This window comes from Zootoca vivipara, chromosome 14 (assembly GCF_963506605.1).
Source record: "Zootoca vivipara chromosome 14, rZooViv1.1, whole genome shotgun sequence".
NCBI classification, from domain to species: Eukaryota; Metazoa; Chordata; class Lepidosauria; order Squamata; family Lacertidae; genus Zootoca; species Zootoca vivipara.
The window spans coordinates 13,883,449-13,907,565 of record NC_083289.1 but is presented as its reverse complement, the minus strand read 5'-3'; the positions used below and the strand labels follow the sequence as shown (position 1 = coordinate 13,907,565).

The 24,117-nt window shown below is 44.7% G+C and overlaps 1 protein-coding gene and 1 pseudogene across 2 annotated transcripts in view; one reads left to right on the top strand and one right to left on the bottom strand.

Moving 5' to 3' along the window:
- Positions 1–2,608: 2,608 nt before the first annotated feature.
- LOC118093036 (gamma-secretase subunit PEN-2-like) lies at positions 2,609–3,043 on the bottom strand (annotated as a pseudogene).
- A 9,747-nt stretch (positions 3,044–12,790) lies between these two features.
- FBN1 (fibrillin 1) overlaps positions 12,791–24,117 on the top strand; it is a 219,582-nt gene continuing 208,255 nt past the window's right edge. The window contains exons 1-2 of one of the 2 annotated variants that reach the window (XM_035132327.2): positions 12,791–12,951; positions 13,356–13,762. In XM_035132327.2, coding sequence (XP_034988218.2) covers positions 12,862–12,951; positions 13,356–13,762 — 497 coding nt within the window. In that variant the 5' untranslated portion in view covers positions 12,791–12,861. The remainder of the gene's footprint in view (positions 12,952–13,355; positions 13,763–24,117) is intronic. The other variant, XM_035132328.2, reaches the window with a different exon arrangement.

The following is a 24,117-nucleotide window of genomic DNA, read 5'->3' as shown; positions in this document are numbered from 1 at the left end:
AAATATTTTAAAAAACCAGCAAAAGCATTTGCATATTATAAAGCTATCTGTCATTTTATATAAGACAAGTTAAAACTGTAACAACACACACAGCAAATCAATTCAAAACCAGTGCAGCTACCAGCTGTGATAAATGTCTCCACTTAGAAGGCTTGTTGAGAGAGGAAGGTCTTCAGCAGGTGCTGGAAAGACAATAGATTTAGCAGAGACTCTGGAGAGCCACTGCTTGCCAGGAAAGTGCTGTGTTGGGAGGATGGATAATCCGGCCTGATAGAAGACCACCTCCTATTTAGGCATTACCATCATGACCTGCCATGTCTGATGACCGCCCACCTAGCAGGTAAGGTCTAACGTGGAAATTATTTCTTTAAAATCTTGGATGGAGAGACAATGTCAATACAGTTTCTCCCATGCTAACCCCTGTAATGAGCTAGAGTCCAGGTGCATTACACAGCAGGCAAAGAATGAGGTGAACTGCCAGCTGGAGGAGGACAGGTAAGTGGGTCTAAAGCAGATTTAAAGTATAGATGGACAGAAACTAAGTTTGGCTTGCATTCTCCCCGGTGTTAAGAGACATTGCTGCCTTGTTATTACATTTTCCTCCTCAAATGTTACATGCATATTGTCTTTAATAGTGCTCTCCGCTTTGAGAACAGAGGTGAAAATTTGATTATGAGAAGTTGCCTTATGCTGAGCCATACCAGCTCAGGAATATCTATACAGACTGATGCAATATCTATACAGACTGATGCAAGTCTTTCCCAGCCCTACTTGGAGAAGCTGGGCAGTGAACCTGTGACTTTCTGCAGGTAAACCAGATGTTCTGCCACTGAGCTACAGCCCGTGTAAATCCTCAGACACAGGAATAAACCAGCCCTTCTTTTTAGTCCAATCTTTTCAATTGGTTACCTTGGTTGCTGGATAGCCTATTATCTCTATTTAAATGTGTGTGTGTGTGTGTGTGTGTGTGTGTGTGTGTACCCTGGTGTGTATATATATATATATATATATATATATATATATATATATATATATATAGATATATATATATATATATATATATATATATAGATATATATATATATAAAATATAGGACTAGCTTTGAGAAGCTGCCTTTTAAAAAGAAATCACCTCACACACAAAAACCAACCCTGTATTCCATGGCTGTCTCAACTATCATAAATCCTCTTTGACAGAAAATATTTTCTGAGTTTGTCTTTTTGTTTGATATAATAAGGGTTGCCAGACTCAATAGAGGACAGGACTTCTGTGCCTGTAATTGCCCTGCTCTCTTTTGAGTCTGGAAACCTTAAAGAGAAACCAGCAGACCCTTTGTTTAATTTCCAAGCAAAGGATAATCTTGGGTGGTAGTGGTGGTTTTTTAAATGGTGAAAAGAATTCAGGCTGCAATCCTATACCCACTTTACCCAGGAATAAGCCCTGACTTACTCCTGAGCAGACAAGTAAAGCTTTGTGCTGCAGATACTAAATCATAGCTGCACAATAGCTTAAAACAATGAAAGTCTAATATTCCCTTTCAGCATATAAACTGATGACCCTTATTTTATTTTATTTTTTAATGTACAAAAGAAATTGATGAGGTGTTGCATAGTTCAGCATATTAATTGATGGGCGGTCCACACGTCTGCAGCATTATCTCATATATTGTAATCCACATTGCTGCAGCAATGAGGTAAGGAACCAGCTAAATACATAATCACAATTGTCCCACTAGACATAAAAAAAAGTCATGCGATTCTAATTAAGGTTGGATAACTCTTCAGCAGCTGAAGGAAGGTTCTGGCACAGATATGAGAAGAGTTAGCCTAAATTAATAGAAGTCTCCTTTAAAGTACACCACACAAACACACCCTAAGTGTGCTGTGGTGTGCACGTTTACTTGGGAGTGTGTCTCATTGAACACAAGCGTGTGTCCTGCCCCCTCCTCCTTCCCCCAGGAAGATTTCCCAACAATTCTGCTTAAACTCTCCATTGTGCCCATTTGAATGTTTCCACCATGTTTTTCTATGTAGTGCTCTTCTGCAGTTCCAATCCACTTAATTGAGGTTTCCACTGGACAACTTCCCGGCAACTTGCCAAGTGGTACGCTCAGGGCAGGACTTTGTAGCCAGCCCTGCTGACTCAAAGCCGGATGTGTGGACTCGAATTTAGAAGCAGTGTGTTGTATCCCAGGTAGGGCTAAGTTAAAGTCATTTAACAGTATGCTTGCTCCGTAGGTGAAATGGTTTGTGCCAGCAGAATGATGTTGGGCAAGGGAATGCACAAGCAGATTTATGTATTTGTTTATAAACAATATTTATGTACCGCTCTTAAAAAAAAATGATAAAAGCAATTTACAGTGGTTATACACAAGGCAATAAAACCATATAAAAAGTTTAAAAGTCTGAAATCAGGTGACTATTAGGGGAAGATGAAACAGAAGACACCTGCTGAATTTCTATTCCCCAAAACTAGGCTGATCCACACTGAAGGCGTGGTTCCTTGTTTTTTTGTTTTTTAGTAGGCAACCCCAGGTTTATTAATCACCTCTGCCCCAGGTTGTGATCAGGGCATACTGAACAGAGGATTCTGCAAGGAGAGGCAGCCTCACTGGAGTTCACCATGGCACAATTTCACTCTGGTTCCATAAATGGGGAGAGCAGCATGCCACCCAGGGAGTCCATTGAGAAAAAGGGAAAACCCTAAATGCTCCACACTGGTGACATCAAGGGAGGAGGGATTGGTGGAGGAGAGGTAGTCACCAAGCTCGCCCCACTCTGCCCGGCGCACCTGGAAGATGCTGATCCACGTGGTGAGCATAAAAGAAGCCCCATGGCTGAACGCTGAACATAGCGCTTTATCTGTAGTTGCTCAGTGTATGCTGGGACCAGAAAGGCCTCTTGGAAAAACCAGAAAACGTTCACCAGCCGCAGGAAAGGCAGCAGAGCAAAGCCACCCAAGTAGTACTTCCTGCAGAGGTTGAGCTACTCCTCGTTGGAAACGCGCTCCAGGTTCATGGTGCGACTGGGGTCCCCTCCTCCTCCTCCTGCAGAGCAGGTTTCGCTTCCCCAACCGGCTTGGTTCCTTGTTGCTGTCAAATAAGCTTTGCCAACTCAGCAAATGGCCAATGACCTCCTGCAGGTGATCTCGGTCATCAAGCTGGGGCACAAGGGTTCAGGTGGTCCCTAAGGTACCGTGGACCTTTGTAAATTAATTCAAGGACCTTGCACCTGGCTTGATAGTAGATGGGCAGACAATGCAGATGTTTTAACAATGGAGTTGCATGTTGTCAGGTGCCCCCGTCAACTGTCTAGCAGCAGCATTCCGCACCAGCTGGAGCTTCTGAGCCAGGCTCAAGGTAACCCTGCTTAGAGCACACTCCAGTACAATCCAGTCTCGAGATTGCTGGTAACTTTGCTGAGCCCTTGTGCCTGGTGGGTAGAGCATGTTGGATACAGCCCGTTGTGTTTGAGTTGATATGGGTGATACGCAACTTGTATTTTACTGCTATGTGAATATGGCGTATTCATGCATCTAGCCTGCCACTTGATGTAAGGTTACCAAACGTCCCCGTTTCCCAGGGACAGTCCCCAGATTTACAAATCAGTCCCCATACAAAATCCATTGAAGTTGAAAAGTGTCCTCAGATTCATCTAAAAAAATCTGGTAACCTTAAGATGGTGCAGTCATCAGGGGCCAATCGTACACCTTCAATCTCCTCTCAGCTTCAGGAAGAATCCTATAGTGTGCCATGTGTTTGTTTTAAGATATATTATTAATGCATAACCGTTCCTTTTCCACTGACAGGTATTTTATTTGTTTGTTTGCTTTTTTGTTATAAGTGAACACTTGTCCAGTAAATGGATGTTTTCCCTCTACTGAAACCTGCAGAAATTCGTAATGCGTGCTTGACTCAAAAGAGCTGAAATGAGTTTTCTACAAACATAAAAATCCATTCATCTCCTTGACAAACTTGTTTATCAAAATAACATGAATGGAATGTCTGCCTCCGCAAGGGTAAACATAATGTACTGCATCACATTTGTTCTGTGGGTTAAAAGCAAAATGTCCTGTGTGTGCAAAGGAGAAACTCTCCTTGTATCTACATGACCGCTCTGCGGGGCGTGTAATTTATTCGTAAGTTGAAATGTGGAGTTGGAGGGAGGGAGGAGAGAGAAGAGGCTCTGTCAGTTGGCAGGCTGCAGAAGTCCCTCTCAAAGTTGTCCAGTCCTACCCACAGGTGATGGCTGGTGCCCATTGATACTTGGTAGGGTGGAAGGCAGGGAGACCAGACATGAGTGGAGCCAGAGCCAATGACAGGCATTTAATACTAGCATTGCCCTTATCATGCTCCATTCTAAGAAGGCGGGCAGGTAGGGGCTGGCTTGAGGGCAGGCTTAAATTAGTGGAGCTGTGCCTCCCTAGACCTAAACTTACCAGCCTTTTCTAAATGGATTAGGGGGGAATCCAAGTTACTCAAGAAAAACCATTCTTCCAGATGTCTTGCTTCTTGAGGCCACCGGGTAACTTATATTGCGCAATGTACTGTAAATGCTTTCTGTCATTCCGGCAGATGTATTAAGGAGTTGCTGTTTTGATTCTTCCATCATTCCCTCAAGTGTTCCCCTCTGCACTCACTGCATTCCCCCTCTGCTCTCCAATAACCAGATGTACTGTATATATGATTGCCAACTTAGGGTATGTCGTCCACAAAAGCTTACCATAACGAAAGTGCTGGTCTTTAAGGTGCCACAAAACTTTGGCTTGTATCCAGCTAATTATTACTCAGCATAAACCTGTTGCAACAAATACACCTAAAGTCCATTAATTTCAGTGGGCCTATTCTGAGTAGGCCTAACTTTGGCTGCAACTGTACGTCTCACAGTTTTAAATGTGATTAGAACAGAAAGGTGGCCAAAAGAAATATAAGCAAGTACCAAAGGAGTGATCTTATGGGACAGGTAGTTTTATATAATATAATCTAAAGAAGTTTTATTAAATAGCAAGACCAATTCTTGATTCCCAAGAGTAAAGCTATTAATGAAACACGAAACCTAAAACTGATCTCACAGAAAAAGTGGCTGTTGGCCACCAGGGTCAACTAAATAAATACCCTATTTCTCATATTTTAAGACATACCCATAAAATAAGCCATAGCAGGATTTTTAAGCATTCAAGGAATATAAGCCATACCCCGAAAATAAGACATAGTGATAGGCGCAGCAGCATTGCCGGCCGCGGCAGGAGGAGGAGGAAAAAAATAAGACATCCCTTGAAAATAAGCCATAGTGTGTTTTTTTGAGGAAAAAATAAATATAAGACGTGTCTTATAATATGAGAAACACGGTAAGCACCAGTAGTAACTGTGCAAATTGAAATTAATTGAAGCTGACCCACCGAAATTAATGGGCCTAAGTTTGTCATGTTCATTAACTTCAGTGGGCCTACTTTGTGTACAACTAATATTGGATGCAGCCCATAGTTTTGTTCAGTCTTAGCTATTGGTGTCCTCCTACCCAAGTGAAATTCTTAACCATCCCATGAGGAATCTTTGGCCCTCCAGAAGTTGCTGAATGGTAACTCTCACCATCCCTGGCCATTGGTCATGCTGGCTGGGGCTCATGGGAGTTGTAGTTAAGCAACACCTGGTGGTCCAAAGGTCCCCCACCCCAGTTCTTCACTGTCAGCACCCATCTAGGACAGCCATGGCCAAACCTGGCCCTCCAGAGGTTTTGGGACTACAACTCCCATCATCCCTTGCTAACAGAGGTCAGGGATGATGGGAACTGTAGTCCCAAAACACGTGGAGGCATGAGTTTGGCCATGCGTGATCTAGGGGATAGGAAAGCCTATGACCCATGCAGGTGTTGCTGGGTTTTAATTCCCAGTATGGTAAATGGGCAGGGATGATAGGGGTTGATAGGGGTTGTTCACTCATTCATTTCAGAACATTGTACAATTATACTGTATAATATTCATATTTGTTATTATATTCATAGCTGATTTTTACATAGGCATAATTGTGGTTCAGGTATCAAAAGATCCTTCCATCTATCTAAAGATGCTAAGTGTTGCCCCCCCATGTGCTATCATGCTTGTGCAACTTGCCAATCTGAATATAGTCCACTACAATGTCCTTTGCATGCTAACAGGTGCTTGACAACCTCACTTGTTTCTGCAGCGCCCGCCAAGCAGGAAGAGCAACAGCAGAACATGAGGTTTAGGAAGCCCCCCTGGTTCAGTGCCAGACGTGGCTGTGGGCTGTCTGTTCAACCTGGTGGGTCACAAATCATGTAGGCCTTTGCTGTATATATTTCACCTACTTACATAGGGCAGGGCACCTTGGCAACGAATAGTGTGTGGGAAGTTTTGGTTCTTGTCTATAAAATTGAGCAGCAAACTTTGGAATGTCAGTTTTGCAACACAATGACTTTTTTAAAAAACCATGAACTGGCTTCTTTTGACTCTCGACATTTATAATACAGGACCTTTTGAGAGTTTTCAGTATTCTGAAATGTAACAAATTGCATACAAGCCAAACAGCAAATATTAAGGCTTACATCTGCAAGTGAGGTTTTGCTGTCTTTCCTTGGGCTTGGCGAGAGCCTCTCAAATCCCAGAACAAAGACTCTAGCTATGATTTAGGTTTGGCTCTGGGGCTGGTGAAGATGTGGCACAGAACTTGGGTGCACATCTGGTGCTATTAAACGCATGGCAGATTTCTGTGTCCTACGTTTGCTCTCCACCAAAAAAACATGGAGCAGAAGCAGACACTTAAGACCAGCTCTTGGTTGTGGGGAAAGGGCTGTAGATCCATGGGGCAGTACAACTGCATTACATGCAAAAGGTTATGTCTCCTTCATCTCCAAGTAGGGAGGTCAAGTCCCCTGCCTGGAACCATTGAAAGCCACAGTGAGATAGATGAATGGGCTGACTCAATATATACTGTAAGGCACTTCCTATGTTCCTAAGTGATGCATCAGCTTTGAGAACCCCATGCTGACCCCCAATATTTTAAAAGTACCTCTGTTTTATTTATTTTTTTGTAAACCTCTTTGAGGTTTTCTATAATCAAGTGATAGATGAATAGATATTATTAAATCAATGCTAGTGACATTGCAGGGACTTGCTTGTGATCACACTGCTGGTCATTGGAAAGATCACAGGATCTTTCTGCTTAATGCTTCTCTTTCCAGAGCATCTAGTTTCCAATTTTTCAGACCCAGGACCTACCTTAAGCTAAAACTTAACACGGGGATTTTTTTCTGTTTTTTTTTCAGGAGGAATTTTAAGGCATTCTTGTTTACCCAGGCATTTGATGGATGAAAGAATCTATTCCTGGCAACCCTGATAGAAGGCTGAGAGAACGGCCTCGGGCCAGTATACCTGAAGGAGCGTTTCCACTCCCATCGTTCAGCCTGGACAATGAGGTCCAGCTCCGAGGGCCTTCTGGCGGTTCCCTCACTGCAAGAAGTGAGGTTACAGGGAACCAGGCAGGTGGCGCCCGCCCTGTGGAACACCCTTCCATCAGATGTCGGAAATAAACAACTACAGTCATACCTCGGTTTAAGTATGCTTTTGTTTGAGTACTTTCAGTTTAAGTACTCCGCGGACCCGTCTGGAACGGATTAATCCACTTTCCATTACTTTCAATGGGAAAGTTCGCTTCAGGGTAAGTACGCTTCAGGTTAAGTACAGACTTCCGGAACCAATTGCATACTTAAACCAAGGTACCACTGTATCTGACTTTTAGAAGGCATCTGAAGGCTGCCCTGCTTAGGGAAGTTTTTAATGTTTGATGTTTAATTGTGTTTTTAAAATTCTCTTTGAAGCTGCCCAGGGTGACTGGGGAAATCCAGCCAGATGGGCAGGGTATAAATATTATATTATTATTATTATTATTATTATTATTATTATTATTATTATTATTATTATTATATTTTATTAACTTATATGTGCATGTAAATACAAACAGGCTCCTCCAGAAGGTTGCCCAGAATGGAACATGGCACTTGGGGCGGAAAGCGTTCCCTGGCCTAATTTACAATCTATGGGGTTGACTATAGGACAAATGTATGCAAAACTCACCACCCTTTGCTGAAAAGCCAAGATGATACCATTTCAAATACTGGAAGAATGTAACAATATCTTCCCTCATGCTTCCAAGAAATTGTTGGCTCTGATCTCTTGGGCGCCTCCTGGTCCCATGGGGAAGGTGGCCTTGTTCACAAGACTGAGCTAATTGACAGTCTGTTGAAAGACTGACTTAATGGGACCGATTTCAATACTGTACATGCCTAGGCCCCCAAATCAGGGTGGGAACCCATGAACAGTGTTGTGCAGTAAATATTCATGGAAAATTTAAGTTTGTTGTGCAAGTGAGATAATTGGAACTGACCGAGGGTTTCGAATATCCAAAAGTTACACCTCCATGGGGGCCCATTGTTCACATACATGAGCATGCATATGGAGTAAAACCAGTACTTTGTAAGCCCCCTGGGGCAGGGACTTGAATTTCGCTTATGTTAATAGGTAAAGCGCCATGTACAATTATGGTGCTATGGGCAGGATCCAAGTTAAGGCGTTTTAAATTCCTGTTGATTTAAATGGGACAGATATATATATATATATATATATATATATATATATATATATATATATATATATATATATAAACCACACTTTTTAAGAATTCCAGACATCAGTAAACGCTTGCTGGTGAAGCACCTCTGGTTTGAAAATTCTGCCTGAATACTAAGAGTTTTTAGAAGTTGCCCGAAAATGAGCAGGGGTGACTCCTGACGAACTTCTATTGGCAAGGAGTTCCACAGGGCAGGGTCACAAGGCAGTAAAAGCTCGGACCCTGGTAAAAGGCTAGCTGAACTTCAGGGTCATGTGCGGCCACTAAAAAATGACCCACAAGAAGACCCCAACAACCGAGATGGAACATGAAGGATCGAGCAGTGCTTAAGGTTAATGCTGTAAACCGCTTTGAGATTTTTTATTAAAAATATAAAGTGGAATAGAATTTTAATATATATTTTTTTTAAAGAAAGGTACTATGGGGTGAAGTTGTTTAGGTCACCGGTCTTCAGCTGGTGGGGTGGACAACTCACTAGTGAGTTGCAGCCTGACCCAAGGTGGGTTACAATAGGTGTGCTACCACCATGCAAATATATGGTAAAAGGTTAAGAAATGGGTCCCCAAATACATGGGTTCTGAATCTGTGAAGGTTGAAGATACCTGCTTTAGGTCCCTTAGTTACGTACATGATTAAATTATTAAATCTCTAATTTACATTAGTGGGACTTAAATGTGGCTGCATTGGGCTGGATTCACATTCTACGAAGAAGTTCTGAGTATGTTCATACACATTTAATGTGCAATCACCACATTGCCAGTGCTTTAGTTTTAACCCATGTTTGTGCGACAGTTATCATTAATGCATCTGCACCTCTTCTTTCTTTCTTTTTTTTTGGGGGGGGGGAGATAAAAACACAACAGTTGAAGCATCCCCCTGCTTTGCCCTCTAACAGGCCTCACCGCAATTGGAATCCACAAACTGCTTCAAGTTCGGCTCCGGCTTGTTCATACAGCGACGATGTCATCATGAGAGCGAACAGGGACAAATTCAAAATGTGGTAGACCTGTTAATTTTACCTGAGAAATTGTGATGCATGTTCTTACTACTTGCAGTCATAGTAACTGTCAAGACTCGTGTGGGCAGCTGGAGGCAGAGAGATGCCATCAGTAACGGGCAAAAGATTCCTTCATTGCAGGGGCTTGGAGCCTCTTCCAACTCTTCCATTTTATGATTCTCTCCATACTGGTAAGCCAAGGACACACACCAGCCAGGCAAAAGCATTTAACGGGTGGGGAGGTTGTGCAGCCTGCAGGAGAGAGTCCTGAGGGGCCAGATAAGAGGCCTGGAGAACTGCATTTGGCATGCAGTCTGGAGGTTCCCCACCCCTGGCTTAGCTACTTGTTGACTTACTGATTTTGGAATTCAAAAATTGAAATAAATAAAGCCCAGTAGTCACTCACTCTTTCTCCATCATTAGGCTAAATGCACAGGACCCTTGCGAGCCAGAGAGCAGAAGCTAAGGTGAACATGGTGATTTTATATCGGCAGCGCCCCACGTTAAATAGTCAAATTGGCTAGTACTGCCTAGCGCATGGGTAGGCAGACTAAGGCCCAGGGGCCGGATCCGGCCCAATCGCCTTCTAAATCCAGCCTGCGGATGGTCCAGGAATCGGCATGTTTTTTCAAGAGTAGAGTGTGTCCTTTTATTTAAAATGCACCTCTGGGTTATTTGTGGGGCATAGGAATTCGTTCATCCCCCCCAAAAAAATAGTCTGGCCCTCCACAAGGTCTGAGGGACAGTGGACCGGCCCCCTGCTGAAAAAGTTTGCTGAGTGTTTGGAAGGCACTGGTGGTCACCTGGCGACCCTCCTTCACTTTTCTCCAGTCTTTCCAGGGGGACACATTTAGTAACATTAAGTAACTGGAAGCTGCGGGTGAAGCGTCGGCCTGTAACCCCTGTGCTCAGAGATCTGTACTGGCTGCTGATTAGCTACTGCGTCAGGCTCTAGGTGTTGTTACTGTTAGTATATACAGTAAATCTATTAGCAACTCAGGACCAGTTTACCTATGAGATCGCCTCACCCCTCTTCAATCAGCAGAACTAGCACTGCAAGAACTTGATATTTTAGTGTGGAAGCACCAACACTTTGAAGCTCCCTGCCTTTTGAGATCAGGCAGGTACCCTCACTGTACTCTTTGAAGCACATTTTTATTTGGACAAGCCAGATGCTTAGAAAGTGTCAGTTTTAATTTCCTTTTCAGTCTATTCCTCTTAACTTTTTGAAATATTTAAACTATTGTCGTTAATTTTTTTCTTATTGATAATTTTATTGTTTTATATTTTCTTGTAAACCACTTTGTTGTTGTTTTTACAGCCAAGCAGTGTATGCCTTTTGAAGAAATAAATAAGCCAGCAAACACAGTGGCTTAAAGAATGAAGGCATATGCCTAAAGCTCACTTGGTGATTTGGAGGTCACTGGTCATGACTCGGCCTAACCTACCTCGCAGGGTTGTTGTAAAGATACAGTTGAGGGGACAGAAGGAGCCATGTATTTCACCCGTAGCTCCTTGGAGGGAAGGTGAGAGATGAAGCAGACAAGCTTATTGATATCTAGGGTTGATTTTGTGGTGGTCGCTGTTTTAATATTGTGTTGTATCCAATGTACCAGTAAGTTCAACTCGCTTGTTTTGTGGGCAGAATTGTTTTGCGCTGGTGGAACACTGTGTAAAAGCAGCTTGCTGGCAACTTTGTTGTGCAGTAGAGTGTGCAATCTGTTGCACGATGAGTCTCCACTAGTGCAATTGTTGCATCGGATTGCTCTGTTGTGCAACATTAAAATCCACAAGTCCGCTAGCACAACAGCCCTTATACTTGTAGACAGAGAATACTGGATACATACCAAGATCACTACAGTATTTCTAATTGTCTTGATCCCCCCCCCAATTGCTATACTTATTGTTCATTTGCTATATTTCTATATAATTTTGGAAGGGAAAGTGGGATGCAAATAATCAGACAAAGAATATAGTTGTAGTGAACAACTTATCTTGCCCATCACTTGCCAGGGTTTAAAAGAGGCTGCCTTTGAAAATTCTACCCTTTTTGCACTTTGCCTGCCAAAGAAGTGGCAGAGGACTTTAAATCATTTGGGTTAAACTACTTTAGACATGAACTCTTTGTGTTCTCTGTCCTGACACTGCATTTGAAGCAGTATAGTACCACACTGTACAGTCACAGCTCCTCAAAGAATTCTGGGAGCTGTAGTTTGATAAAGGTGCTGATAGCTGTCAGGAGAAGACCATGGTCCCCCTTACAGAGCTACAATTACCAGAGTTCCTGGGGGAAAGAGGGATGGACTGCTAAACTAGTCTGAGAATGGTAGCTGGGGGGGGGGTAGGGGTGTCCTAACGCCTCTCGACACCCTTAATGAACTACGCTTCCCAGCATTCTTTGTGGGGGAAGCCTTGGATGTGTTAAAATGGCATGATAATACCGCTTTAAATGGATAGTGCAGATGAGGCGTTATATAAACCAGGAATCGCCAGCTATCTACTACACTTCAGGTTCCCTCGCCCCGTCAGTGGAGGAGGTGAAGAGTTTGGGTTAGAACCTGCTGCCATGGCTTCCCTGCGGTCCGGCGGGCACAAGCTCTTGGCACCAGGGTGCAGCCCTTCGCTTCGTGGGTCAGCCTTTCGGGATCACAGGAAAGGTTAATTTGCCGTCTAGACGACTTTGCCAAGCCCTTGGGTGCCCGTTCTTGCCCGCGCCGCCCTGAAGGAGGGCAAGGCGGCAGTGCCAAGCCAGAGGTCGGGGGTGGGGTGGGGAGCGGCGCTCGCGCCAGCCAACATCCTTCCCTTTCTCTCCCCCTCCCCCTGCACCGCTTTGGTTTGCGCTGCGTTCTGCTAAAAGGCGCGCAAAAGAAACAGAAGCAAAAGCAGTTGTGAGGCGAGAGGAATGCGAGGAGACGCGTCGTGCGCGCGAAAAGGGCACTCGCGTCTCTCTCTCTCTCTCTGCCTGTGTGTTTTTTCCAGCCGGGTTTTGTTTTGGCTAAATTTCCCCCCCACTTCCCTCTCGCGAGAAAGGAAAGAGGGAGGGGGGCTGCAAAGACGCCGCGCAGACGATACTTGAAGAGGTCTGGGGGGGGGGAGAAGGGAATAGAAAAAAAAGAGGGGAGGGGAAAAGGAGGAGGAGGAGAAGGAGGCGAAGGAGGAGAAGGCAGACTGAGGAGAGCAAGGAAGGAAGAAGGGGACGGCAGGCAGCACAAACAGTGCTGGATGCAGCGGACACGGCTGGCAGAACAGCCCTCCTCGCAGCACCTCGGCCGGCAGCAGCAGCCTCAGCAGGAGATTCTCCCGTGGGCGCAGGTCCTTCAAACCTTCGAAGCTTTCTCTGAAATAAAACGGGGTTTGGGGGTGGGAAGAGGGGAACTTTGAAGCACGTTCCCCAGAGGTGTCCCACAAGTGGCAGGCGCCTCCTGGAAGACGCTGGCTGGCTGAGGAGAACTTTTGGCGCGGGGAGGTTCTTCGCTCGGATGCTCCGGCGAGGCGAGCTCAACTGAGGAGAAGGGCGCCCGGCTCGGCGCTCCCCCGGGGGAGCGGGGAGGCGGCGGGAGGCAGCATGCATAGCCAGAGATTGGACAGCCAGGAAAGGGTGGCGGTGGAGGCGGCGGTTCTGGGGGCGAGCCTGTTGCCGGTGGCGCCGGGGGGATGCTGTCGCCTCTCTCCTCCATCTAATAACGGTTCCTTTTTCTCTCTCCCTCTTTCCTAAGCTAGCCAGTGGAGAGTCTCTGCTGAAGCCGAGCTGCCCCGGGAGCGGAGGAGGGAGGCAGGCAGGCAGGCAGGCGAGCCCCCTTGCAGCGGCGCGGGCGCGATCCGAGTGCAAGGAGGGTGGGTGGAAAGCTTGGAGGACGAGGAGAGGAGCCGACGCCGTCGCCGCCGCCACCACCACCACCGGCAAGATGCGGCCGGCCGGGCTGCTGCTGCTGAGGTTCACGCTGGGATTTATTGTGCTGCTGGTCGCTTGCTCTTCCCCTCCGGGCGGAGGGGTTGCTGAAGGCAGTTTGGAAACGGACGTGGTCGCCGCCGCCGCCGCCGCGAAGGAAACCAACAGCCGAGCCAGCCGGTCCAAGAGGAGAGGGCAGGCGGGAGGCGCCGCGGGGCACGATGCGCTCAAAGGGTAATTTAATTGCCTGGAATGACGCGCGGGACGGTTGCCCGGCCGGTACGCGGGGAGGGAGGGGAAGGGGACGTGGGAATAAGTTGCCTGATACCCAGGTCAGACTGTTTGCCAGCCTAGCCCGGTATGGCCTGCTCTGGCTGGCAGCTACTCTCCAGAGGTCTTTCCCCACCATCAGCTCGCCGATCTTCTTAAAACTGGGTTTGAACCTGGGGCTTTCTTCTGCATGTGGCCCTTCTGCTAGAATGCCAAAGTTCCAGGACTGCTCCGGGTTCACTCCTTGCCTTGCATTAGAACACGTGCTTTGCATCCAGAAGAGTTCGATTCCAGGCAGCTTCACCACAAAGGATGTTAGTCATGGTGGGAAAGACCCCCTTTTGGCAGAGTTCCTCTGTGCTAGATGGTCAGATTCCCATGCAATGCAAAAGTGAGCTTGGCAGCACCCCTTCTTCTTCTTCTTCTTCTTCTTCTTCCTCTTCCTCTTCCTCTTCCTCTTCTTCTGACATGGGCTGGAGCAGGGTGACTGTTGTACTACAGCTCCCATCACTGGCCATGCAAACTAGAACTGGTGGAAGTTGGACTTCCTTGTTAGAATGAGCCCATTGGATGTGACAGATTTCTGTTGGTTTTCCTGAGCCGAACCCTGGAAATACAACCTAGCAATAAATGATTAAAGTTCCCTGGGAAAGTACAGGTTATTGCTTTCTCTGTCCCAATGTTGTGTTGTAGAGTTGTCCCTACATTCCGGTAATTAAGGAACTGTAGCTCAGGGATGTACTTTGCAGGCAGAAGGGAACCATGTTCAAACCCCTGGAACGTCCAGCTCAAAAGGATTAGGTAGCCGGCAACGTGAGAGATGACCATTGCCAAAAAATATTGGGCTACATAGTCTGACCTGGTATAATGGAGATTCCTGTGTTGATTAGGAGATGGGCTTTATTCACAAGGACTGTCAAGGTTGGGGGATTGCTGGAGAAAGCAGATCCTGGTGTACCTTTTCGGTGGATAGTGTGGGGAGAGGTTGACTGGTATCTGACCCACCTGGGGTATCTGGTGTGTTGCTGAGTCGTGCCACCTTCCCTTGTTTTTGAAATCCATAGAGAACTCTTGGTTTAAAAGCAGGAATTTAGCTCCCCACAACATGTACTCATTTTCCCACTCTTGCCTAATTCAGATACCTACTTTGCCAGCAAATATATTTGAGGGGAGAACAGGGTATGTATGTGTGAATGCTTAATGCAGTGGTGCAGTGAGATTATAAATTGCACTGTTGGCTTAATTGGGGGCATGATAGCTCAAATAGATGGTTTTGCCTAAGTAACTCCCACCACACCTACCAACAAGCTACTCAGTGACCAAACTATGGGCCCTTTTATCTCAGCACAGCATAGCACCTTAGCCAAGTTTAGCTTTGCATGTTGCCTCAACCTGGAATTGTGGTTAATCTCTCTCCTAAACCACAAGCCAAGAACTACAAGGACTACAGCTTTGGCTTGGCTGCCAAATTGCACTGAGCTAAAAGAGCTGGGGAAGAGCAAAGTGGCTGTGATCGACTCCCTGGAAGCCAATGCTTTTGTGCTAAACTACAGTTTAGCTTACGTGCGAACGCTGCTTCTAGATGGGACAAGAGCAGGGCAATTTGACACAAATGATTAGTGCAGATGTATTGGTTTTGTGGGATAAGTTGTATCCTTTGAGTAGCTCTAAGCTTGTTAGTTCCGCGGTCATTTTAATGTGCACCTCAACTGCATATGAGTGGTCTTGTGCAAACCTTCCTCCATCCATACCCGTACAGCTAGTGCAGAATAACTTTCAGGTGGATTGTGCCCTTGCATTGGGAATTAATCTTCCTCCAAATTGGGGTAGCTACTGATCCTGGGGTGGGTGGTCAGTAGCGGATGCTGCATACTGGAAGGTAGCAGGCAAGGGAGTGGGCAGTTTGGTGCGGTGGAAACCTACTGGCAAGAGTGCCAGATTGGCTCCACGGTATTTTTGCACCTGCCAACCTCACACTCTTCCTTCCCCCTCTACCTCCTGGTAAGCTGTGGTGATGTGCCCAACACAGAGGTCAGGTGAGTGTTAGTGCCCCACCATGGTGGGTGTTCTTTTATCCCTTCTTTCTCCTTCAGAATGTGCCTGGGCTCACTTGCTCGAGTCAACTACAGCTATCTGTTCCGCCAGCAGCTTTGACATCTCATTCTGTTAATTTGTCCTCTTGTTTATCTTGCAATCCAACAGTTGCAATCCGATGCAAACTGTAGATTTATCTTGCAATCCGATGCAAACTCACCGGGACTGGGATGAGGCCCCATTAAACTCAGAGTGACTTATGTATTAATGGACGCATGCTGTAAGTGGCTTGCATGTGGAACATCTAGATTGGTGGCAGTTAGTGGATGCATCCACATTGTTCTGTGTTTGGAGGCAAGAGAGGAAGGGGTTGATTTCCTTTATTTGCAATGTCAGAACAGGGAAGTATGATCTTGCAGAGCATCAGTGGGTGCTAATTGTTTGTTTGTTTGTTTTGAAAATTTGACAAGCTAACTCAAAGCAGAGATGGCTTTTTGAAGAGGGGAGGAATGTTTGTGTGTGTGTGTGTGTGAGAGAGAGAGAGAGAGAGAGAATGTTCAATGTGTGTTTCATGTAAAATTTATAACGAATACAGTCTTGACTAGCCTTGTGACCTTATAAGACTTTGCAGTTTGATCAGAGTTTTGAATTTTGGATTTTTCTGTTGCTGGGGAGGCTGAGATGTGGTGCTAGCATATATAAAGTTAGAGTGCATGGAAATCAATTAGTGTTGCCTTCTGAATGTTGCTTGCTATCTTCTGGATAACACCTTTGCTGATCTCCTATAAAAATGGTTTGGGAATCAGCTTAGCACAGGACCGGGGAACTGTAGAAATCATAGAAGTGTAGAGTTGCAAGGGACCCCATGGACCATCTATTCCAGGGATGGCCAAACTTGGCGCTCCAGCTGTTTTGGGACTACAACTCCCATCATATATCTAGCTAACAGGACCAGTGGTCAGGGATTATGGGAATTGTAGTCTCAAAACAGCTGGAGGGCCAAGTTTGGCCATCACTGATCTAGTCCAACCCCCTGCAATGCAAGAATATGCAGCTGTCCCATAGGGGGATCAAACCTGCAACCTTAGTGTTATCATCATTATTCATTATTTATACCCCACCCATCTGGCTGGGTTTCCCCCACCACTCTGGGCGGCTTCCAACAAATACCAAAATACATTAAAATATCACAGATTAAAAACATCCCTAAACAGGGCTGCCTTTAGGTTTTTTCTAAATGTCAGGTAGTTGTTTATCTCCTTGACCTCCGATGGGAGGGCGTTCCACAGGGCGGGCGCCACTACCGAAAAGGCCCTCTGCCTGGTTCCCTGTAGCTTTGCTTCTCGCAGTGAGGGAACCGCCAGGAGGCCCTCGGCGCTGGATCTCAGTGTCCGGGCTAAACGATGGGGGTGGAGACGCTCCTTCAGGTATACAGGACTGAGGCCGTTCTAACCAACTGAAGTATACAGGACCGAGGCCATTCTAAACAACTGAGTTATGCAGGCTACTGTGACCCTGGATTGCAATTCCTATCATCCCTGTGCATTGACTGTAAAGGACAGAGCTGGTGGAAGTCCAGCATTTGAAGGGCCACAGGTTCCCCCACTCCTGCTTCACTTTACTCTGTTTCCTTTTCATAGTATTTGATGACTGCAGGAATTGCATTCTTCCAGTGTTTTGTTCTCATCTTTCGGTTTTGCCTTACCAAACTACTGTTTTGCACTGTTACACGACTGCACAGGCTAATATTTGGTATGTCCATGATGCGATGTTTCACATGAGTCCCTGGGCTGCCTTTCCAGTGCCATTCCTTTTGACTCCAAAGTTCTCAAAACTCTGGCAAGAGGAAGCCACCTTAAGTGAACATGAAAAATGGTTTAAGCCTCCTTTAAGCATTACCAAGAGGAAACAAAGCCAGGAAGGTTATATTCTTTAGTTGTTTACTTTGCAAAGAGGCAATTGCTAAATATGTATCCTATGGTCCTCAGTTGAAGTAAGCTTTGCAGGGATTCATGGATTAATTTAGATCTGCCTTTCGCACACTAATTTTAATGGCGCTTGACAGGATTATAGGTAATAGGTTTTATATTATAAGGTAATTGGTTCAATTACAACATATTTTTTTCGCCTTTTCTGTTCCTTTGTGATATGTCCTGTATTATTTTGTGGGTATCTTTTAGATCAGTTTAAGAATACTTGCATTGATTAAGCAAGGAAATAGAACCAGTATGACGTAGTTGCTGGAGTGTTGAATTAGGACCTGGGAGACTGGGCTCCATATCCCCACTCAGCTATGAAGCTCACGGGTGACCTTGGGCCAGTCAGCATCTCTCAGCCTAACCTACCTCACAAGGTTGTTGTTAGAGAAGAACCATCTATGCCACTTTGACCTCCTTAGAGGAAAGGTGGGATATAAACATAACAACCAAACCAACCAACCATTAAATGAAGCATTATAATCAAGGTAGGGTTTCTGATGTCCCCAGTGCAAATTACACTTAAAAAAAAGGTGAACTAGTACAGCAATGTGTGAGATGCTCAGTCTCCATGTAAAGTATTAAGTGTTTTGAATGACTTGAGAACACAATAAGAGTCTGCTGGATCAGGTCAGCGGTCCATCCAGTCCAGCATCCTGTTCTCACAGTGGCCAAGCAGATGCCCCAGTGGGAAACCAGTTTTGGAGCTATTTCTGAGAAAATTTACCAAAATCTACACTTCTGACATCCGAATTTTCCTGGATATCTCAGCGATTTCTGCCTGGATGTTTCTGACGCCTGAATCCTGGGTTTGTCTGGGAAATTCTAGACATATGGCGACCCTAGCACAAGAGCCCTCTCCCCTCCTGTGGTTTCCAGCAACTGGTATTCAGTAGCATTGCTGTCTCCAGCTGTGTAGGTAGAGCATAGCCATCTCAGGGCTTTCTAGTGTAGTGGAGGCATCCACCGTGTCTTCTCCCTGACTTCCACATCAATTCCTTTTCTATCTGGCTTTGTGCAGCTGGGTATTGGAAGGGCTCTTCGGTTGCTGCTGCAAGTACAATGGGTCGGTGCAACATAATGTTGCATCATGCTTGCAGCAGCGAGTCTTATTGGCACATGGTCCTGGTGAAGAAAGGCTTAAGATAGGAATGGTGAAGTACTCCCCCCCCAAAAAAAAAACCCAGAGTCATTTTTGTTGGGGATAATTCAGATGGAAATTCCCAGGTGTCAGAAAAGGTTATTTATGGTATGCCAGTACTGCAGCCTGTGTTTTGTTAGCCAAAAAATGAGCAAGGTCCCAACTAAAGAAGAATGGCAATTTAAACTGATGGAATATATGCACAGCTTGTGGATCTAACATATAGAATAAGAGAACAAGAAGAACATACGTTTAAAGAAGACTGGAAAATGTTTATTGAATATATGGGGGAAATGGTGTACACTTGAAAATGTTGGCAGCATTAAGATAAATTCAACAGTGTAAATAAGTTTTGGTGGATGTAATAATGGAATACTGAATGGCTTGGTTTATATAAAATAAGCAGGGATTTTTTTATGCAAAAGGAACCATGGAAGGAGAAGAAGGGAAGCCATTGATATTTTAAGGTTGGTTAAGTGAATATTCTAAATTGTAAAACAGAAAATTTAACACACACACACACGATAGGGATGGTGAACCCTGTGGCTCAACAGATGTTGCTTGACTGCAACTCTCCACATCCCTGACCATTTGACAGACTGCCCAGGGCTGATGTGGGCTGTAGTGTAGCAGGTTCAATGTCCCTGGCCTAGCCTTCTTAGAAAGGACCATAGAGTTGGAAGTGACCCTTGGAATCACCTGGTCCTACTCCCTGCAGTGCACGAATATGCAGCTGTCTCTTACAGGGATCAAACCTGCATCCTTGGTGGTATCAGCACCACACTCTGGCCAATTGGGTTGTCCAAGCTATGCCATTGGTAGCTGCTTGTTTCCGGAGATCCTGGGATTGAGTGGCCTCATGGAAGCAGTGTCAACAGGTGCTGTGTGCCTCTTTATTTCATGGTATAGGTGGACACTAGAGATAATGTTGAGCTCAAGCAACAGGCTTGACTCGCAGGACTATTGTAACCTCCTGGTCCCCTTTTAAGGCTTGTCTGTTGTTAGTCCTCCCAGAGAAGATGTGCCTGTGTTTGGGCACACATTCATTGGCAGGTTAGAATTGAGAACATAAAATGAACCAATGGCCCATCTAGTCCTCTTTTCGTAGTGACTGACCAGTTACCCACCTGTGGGAAGCCTCCCAGCACAACTGCCCACCTGCAGTTTACAGCAACAGGTATTAAGGGACATAATGTCTCTGACAGCGAGGCAGAACATCGCCATTGTTAACTGACTGTGTTTTCTGGATTAGACAATGAGCTGTATTCAGTGCTAATTCTACTCTGAGTAGACCTGTTTAAATTAATGAAGCTAAGATAGCCATTACAGTGGTACCTTGACTTACGAATGACTCAACAACCGAATTTTTCGACTTACGAATGGGGCAAATGGCCGCACGCTTACAAATTTTTTGACATCCGAACGGAAACTGCAGCAGTTTTAGATAGGGTTTTTTCGACTTATGAATTTTTAGATGTGGTTGCTTCGACTTACGAATTTTTCTGTTTCCAATGCATTCCTATGGGAAATCGCGTTTCCAATGGCGCTTTCCGACTTGTGAATTTTTCGACCTACGAAGGTGCCTTCGGAACGGATTAAATTCGTAAGTCGAGGCACCACTGTACTACTATTTAACTGGGCTTGGAATACTAACTTTGAAATACATTTCAACTTAGTAACCTCCTTGGTGGGAGCTACTTAACAGTATTGGATGATATCATTAAAATTTCCACAATCTTAACAGAAGCCCTAAATACTTACTAGAGATTATCTTATCTGACTGAACAAAGCTGGAGGTAATTTGTAATGATTTTAGCTGAAACTGACTGCCCAGTTATATTTAATAATATTTTGGGAATGCATTATTCTCCTTCAGCTGTCTTTTAAAGCTGAAGCAACTGTTTTAATCAACATTTTTAAAAAGTTCATGGAAAAGCAAAATGAAAAAAAATCAACCAGCAAAAGTGCACATTGTAAGGTGAAATTACAGATCAAATCCACATCAACCTTTGTATGTTTTGAGTAGGGTTGCTCAAATGGAAAAGTTTTTATTGGGTGCTGGAAAGAATACAGAGAAGACACCGTCCTATTGACTATTGGGGAGGGGGGGGGGGGGGCGGAAGAGATCCAGAATGTAGGAGCTGCCACACTAAATATTGGGTCCTTATGAGTGCAGAGAGAACATTATGTACTTTTAGAAATGCTAGTTCTGCAAACCAAAGTGGTCGAGTGGGCAAATATGGGGTGCGGTGATCCTTCAAGTAAACTGGTCCCCCAAGCTGTTAAGGGCTTTATATACTAATTCTAACACTTTGAATTTGACCTGCTAACAAATTGGAACACCGTGTAAACCTCTGAACAGAGATTTGGTATGCTTGACAGGGTTTCACTCCTGTCAACAACTGTGCTGCTGCAACATTCTGCTCAGACACCACTTTCTCGACCAAGCCAAGTACAAGGGAAATCTCACATAGAGCTCGTTGCCATAATCCCATATTGAAATCGGCGAGAAATATTACGAATGAACAATATTAGCAGTTATAGATACAGTGAGAATGTGTTGCATAAATCAAAGTTAAAACAAGATGAGAAAGCACAGGGCACAATTTGGCCAAACCCATCATATCCAAGGCCCTACACTTTTCAAAGGGCGGTGGGGAGGACAGTTTTGAGAGTGCTTAATCCCCTCTCCCCACTGAAATCAGTGGGTCTTTGAAAAGTGTTTTGACTTCGTATCCTCCTCAGATTTTGCAAGAAGATGCATACACTTTATTTTTTAAAAAAATTCCCCCGAGTCCATTCTTCTCCAAAGTACAAATATATTCCGAGACCTAAGAATTACAGTATAAATCATTAGCAGATGCGGGTAGACTTTTGTTTTCATGTAACTGTATTTTGGATAGAAAGAGCAGCGGGTGGATTGGGGGGGAGAGTAGACTCCATCTGTTTTTGGAAAGTTTTCTGACGACTCTCAAGCATATGAACAGAAAGAGCTTCTTGAAACATTTCAGAAGAATAAAAGAGTTTAAATCTCACGATTGTTTGTGCTCTTTTTAAAAACAACAACAACAACAACAACAACTGTCAAATCTGGTCAGGTTTTTGAAACCACCTTGCTATGTATAGTGCAGAATTACTGAACTGGTGTTCATTTGAATGTTGAGATCTCATGACCCAGCATTTTAAGCCCTGCTTTGGAGCAGGGTCTTCTAGATGGTATGGGCTAAAAAAAACATCCTGATACACGGTTTAGCTTTGTATCCAGGAGTGCCAGCTTGTCCCTGCAACTGTGGGTGCCCAGGGCCATGGGTGCCATGCACCAAAAAATTGTGGGTGCCTGCCCAGCCCCTTCATGGGGGATTCTGTGGGTGCTCGGAGCCCCAGGGCCCCAGGGGGTTGGCCCCTATGTGTTGAAGGAGGATGGGGAGGAGATATGTGAGTATAACATCACCCTGGAACTGTTGAGATCTCAGCTTGTTCACATTATTTATTATCCTAATATAATTGTGGCAAGAATAGCAGGTTTGTTGCTTCCTGATGATGCGCAGTGCTGACGGGATTGCAGTATTTCATAGAAGTGTTCAGTAGAATCTGCAGAGGTAATGTTGTTTGAACCTCTTGTCCACGTGACGCAGATTGTTGCTGGACTACATCTCCCATCATTACCATGACTCTTGGCCGGGCTGGGAGGGGCTGATGGGAGCTGTAGTCCCAACAAGATTTGAAGGGCCAAAGGTTCTTCATCACTGATGTGCATAGTCATGTTTAGATAAGTGGAAGATTCTTGCAGCAAATGGGCTAGATTCAAAATTTATTGCTTTAATATTTCCTTCCATGTGTTGCCTAATGAAACAAGGCCTCACGTTTAGTTTAACTCCATGATTATCCAAAAGTTGCTACTGAATATTTTCTTAGGAATAAGTGGGCTAATATGTGATGCGGTAAAATGAGAACTCCTGACTCTGTTTTTATTTCTTATAAACACTTTTATTCCATTTTTACACCATGGAACTCGAGGCATAGTAAGTATGCCCTCCTCCATTTTATCCTCACAACAACCCTGTGAGGATCACCCAGTGAACGTCATGGCTGTGAATTTGAATGTGTGTCTGTCTGGTTCAGCACCCTGCAGAGGACCCTAAGGTCCGCGAATAATAACAGCCTAAGGGTCCTGGGCTCTAAAGAAGCCAGATTATCCTCTACCAGGGGCAGGGCCTTTTCAGTGATGGCACCGACCTGGCACCGACCTGGTGGAATGCTCTGTCCCATGAGACTAGGGCCCTGCAGGACTTGATCTCCTTCCGCAGGGCCTGTAAGACAGAGCTATTCAGCTTGGCCTTCAATTTAGTCTTATCCTCCACTTCTTTTTCCCTTCCCTTTTTCTATGAAGAAACCTTTCTGGGTGACCACATTTAAATACTTCCCTGGTCTCCTTGCTGGCCTTAGCAGGACTAACTTGGCTAGTTAGCCCTGGCGATGCTATATTTATGGTGTACTTTATGTTGTTTTAAAGCTGTTTTTAAGTCGTTTTTAATCAATGTTCTATATTTGTATTTAGCTGTCCTGAGCTCGGTTTCTGGACCAGGAAGTGCAGGGTATAAATAAAAAAATATTATTTTATTATTATTAATCCTGGCTTGTGAATGAACCCACAGATGTTACTTGCTTTGAGCATTTCTTACTAGCCTGCTAACAGTCTTGTAGGTCGTGTTATTTCGTTCTGACTAAAAGAATTGTCTTCTATCAGCAGACTGGAGGAAGAGGAACAGACTAACCTGTCCCTCTTGTGCTAGCCTGTTAACATTTCCAGTCTGGTTGTGGAGGAAGGGACTTTTAAGTCTTCCTCAGCTGCCTCCAACTCTAGATAAAGCCTGGATTTTGATGGAGTATTCAGCATTTCGGGAATTGTGTGTGTGTAATTGAATAAATTTACTATCCTCATGTCTGCCAAAAAGACTTGGAGTGTGTTGTGAAATTTCTGAAGTCAGAGGTGAGTCTCATCCAGTGGTGACAGGCTGTTCTTCAATTCCCTTCATAGCTTCTTACCCTTCCTATGATTTGCAATTTAATAATAAAAAAAGCAATTTAAGAAAATATCATTCATATTACGCTTCTAAAATTCATACTTATCCCGCTTTTCTCTCCAGAAATGCAATTTGAAATGTAAG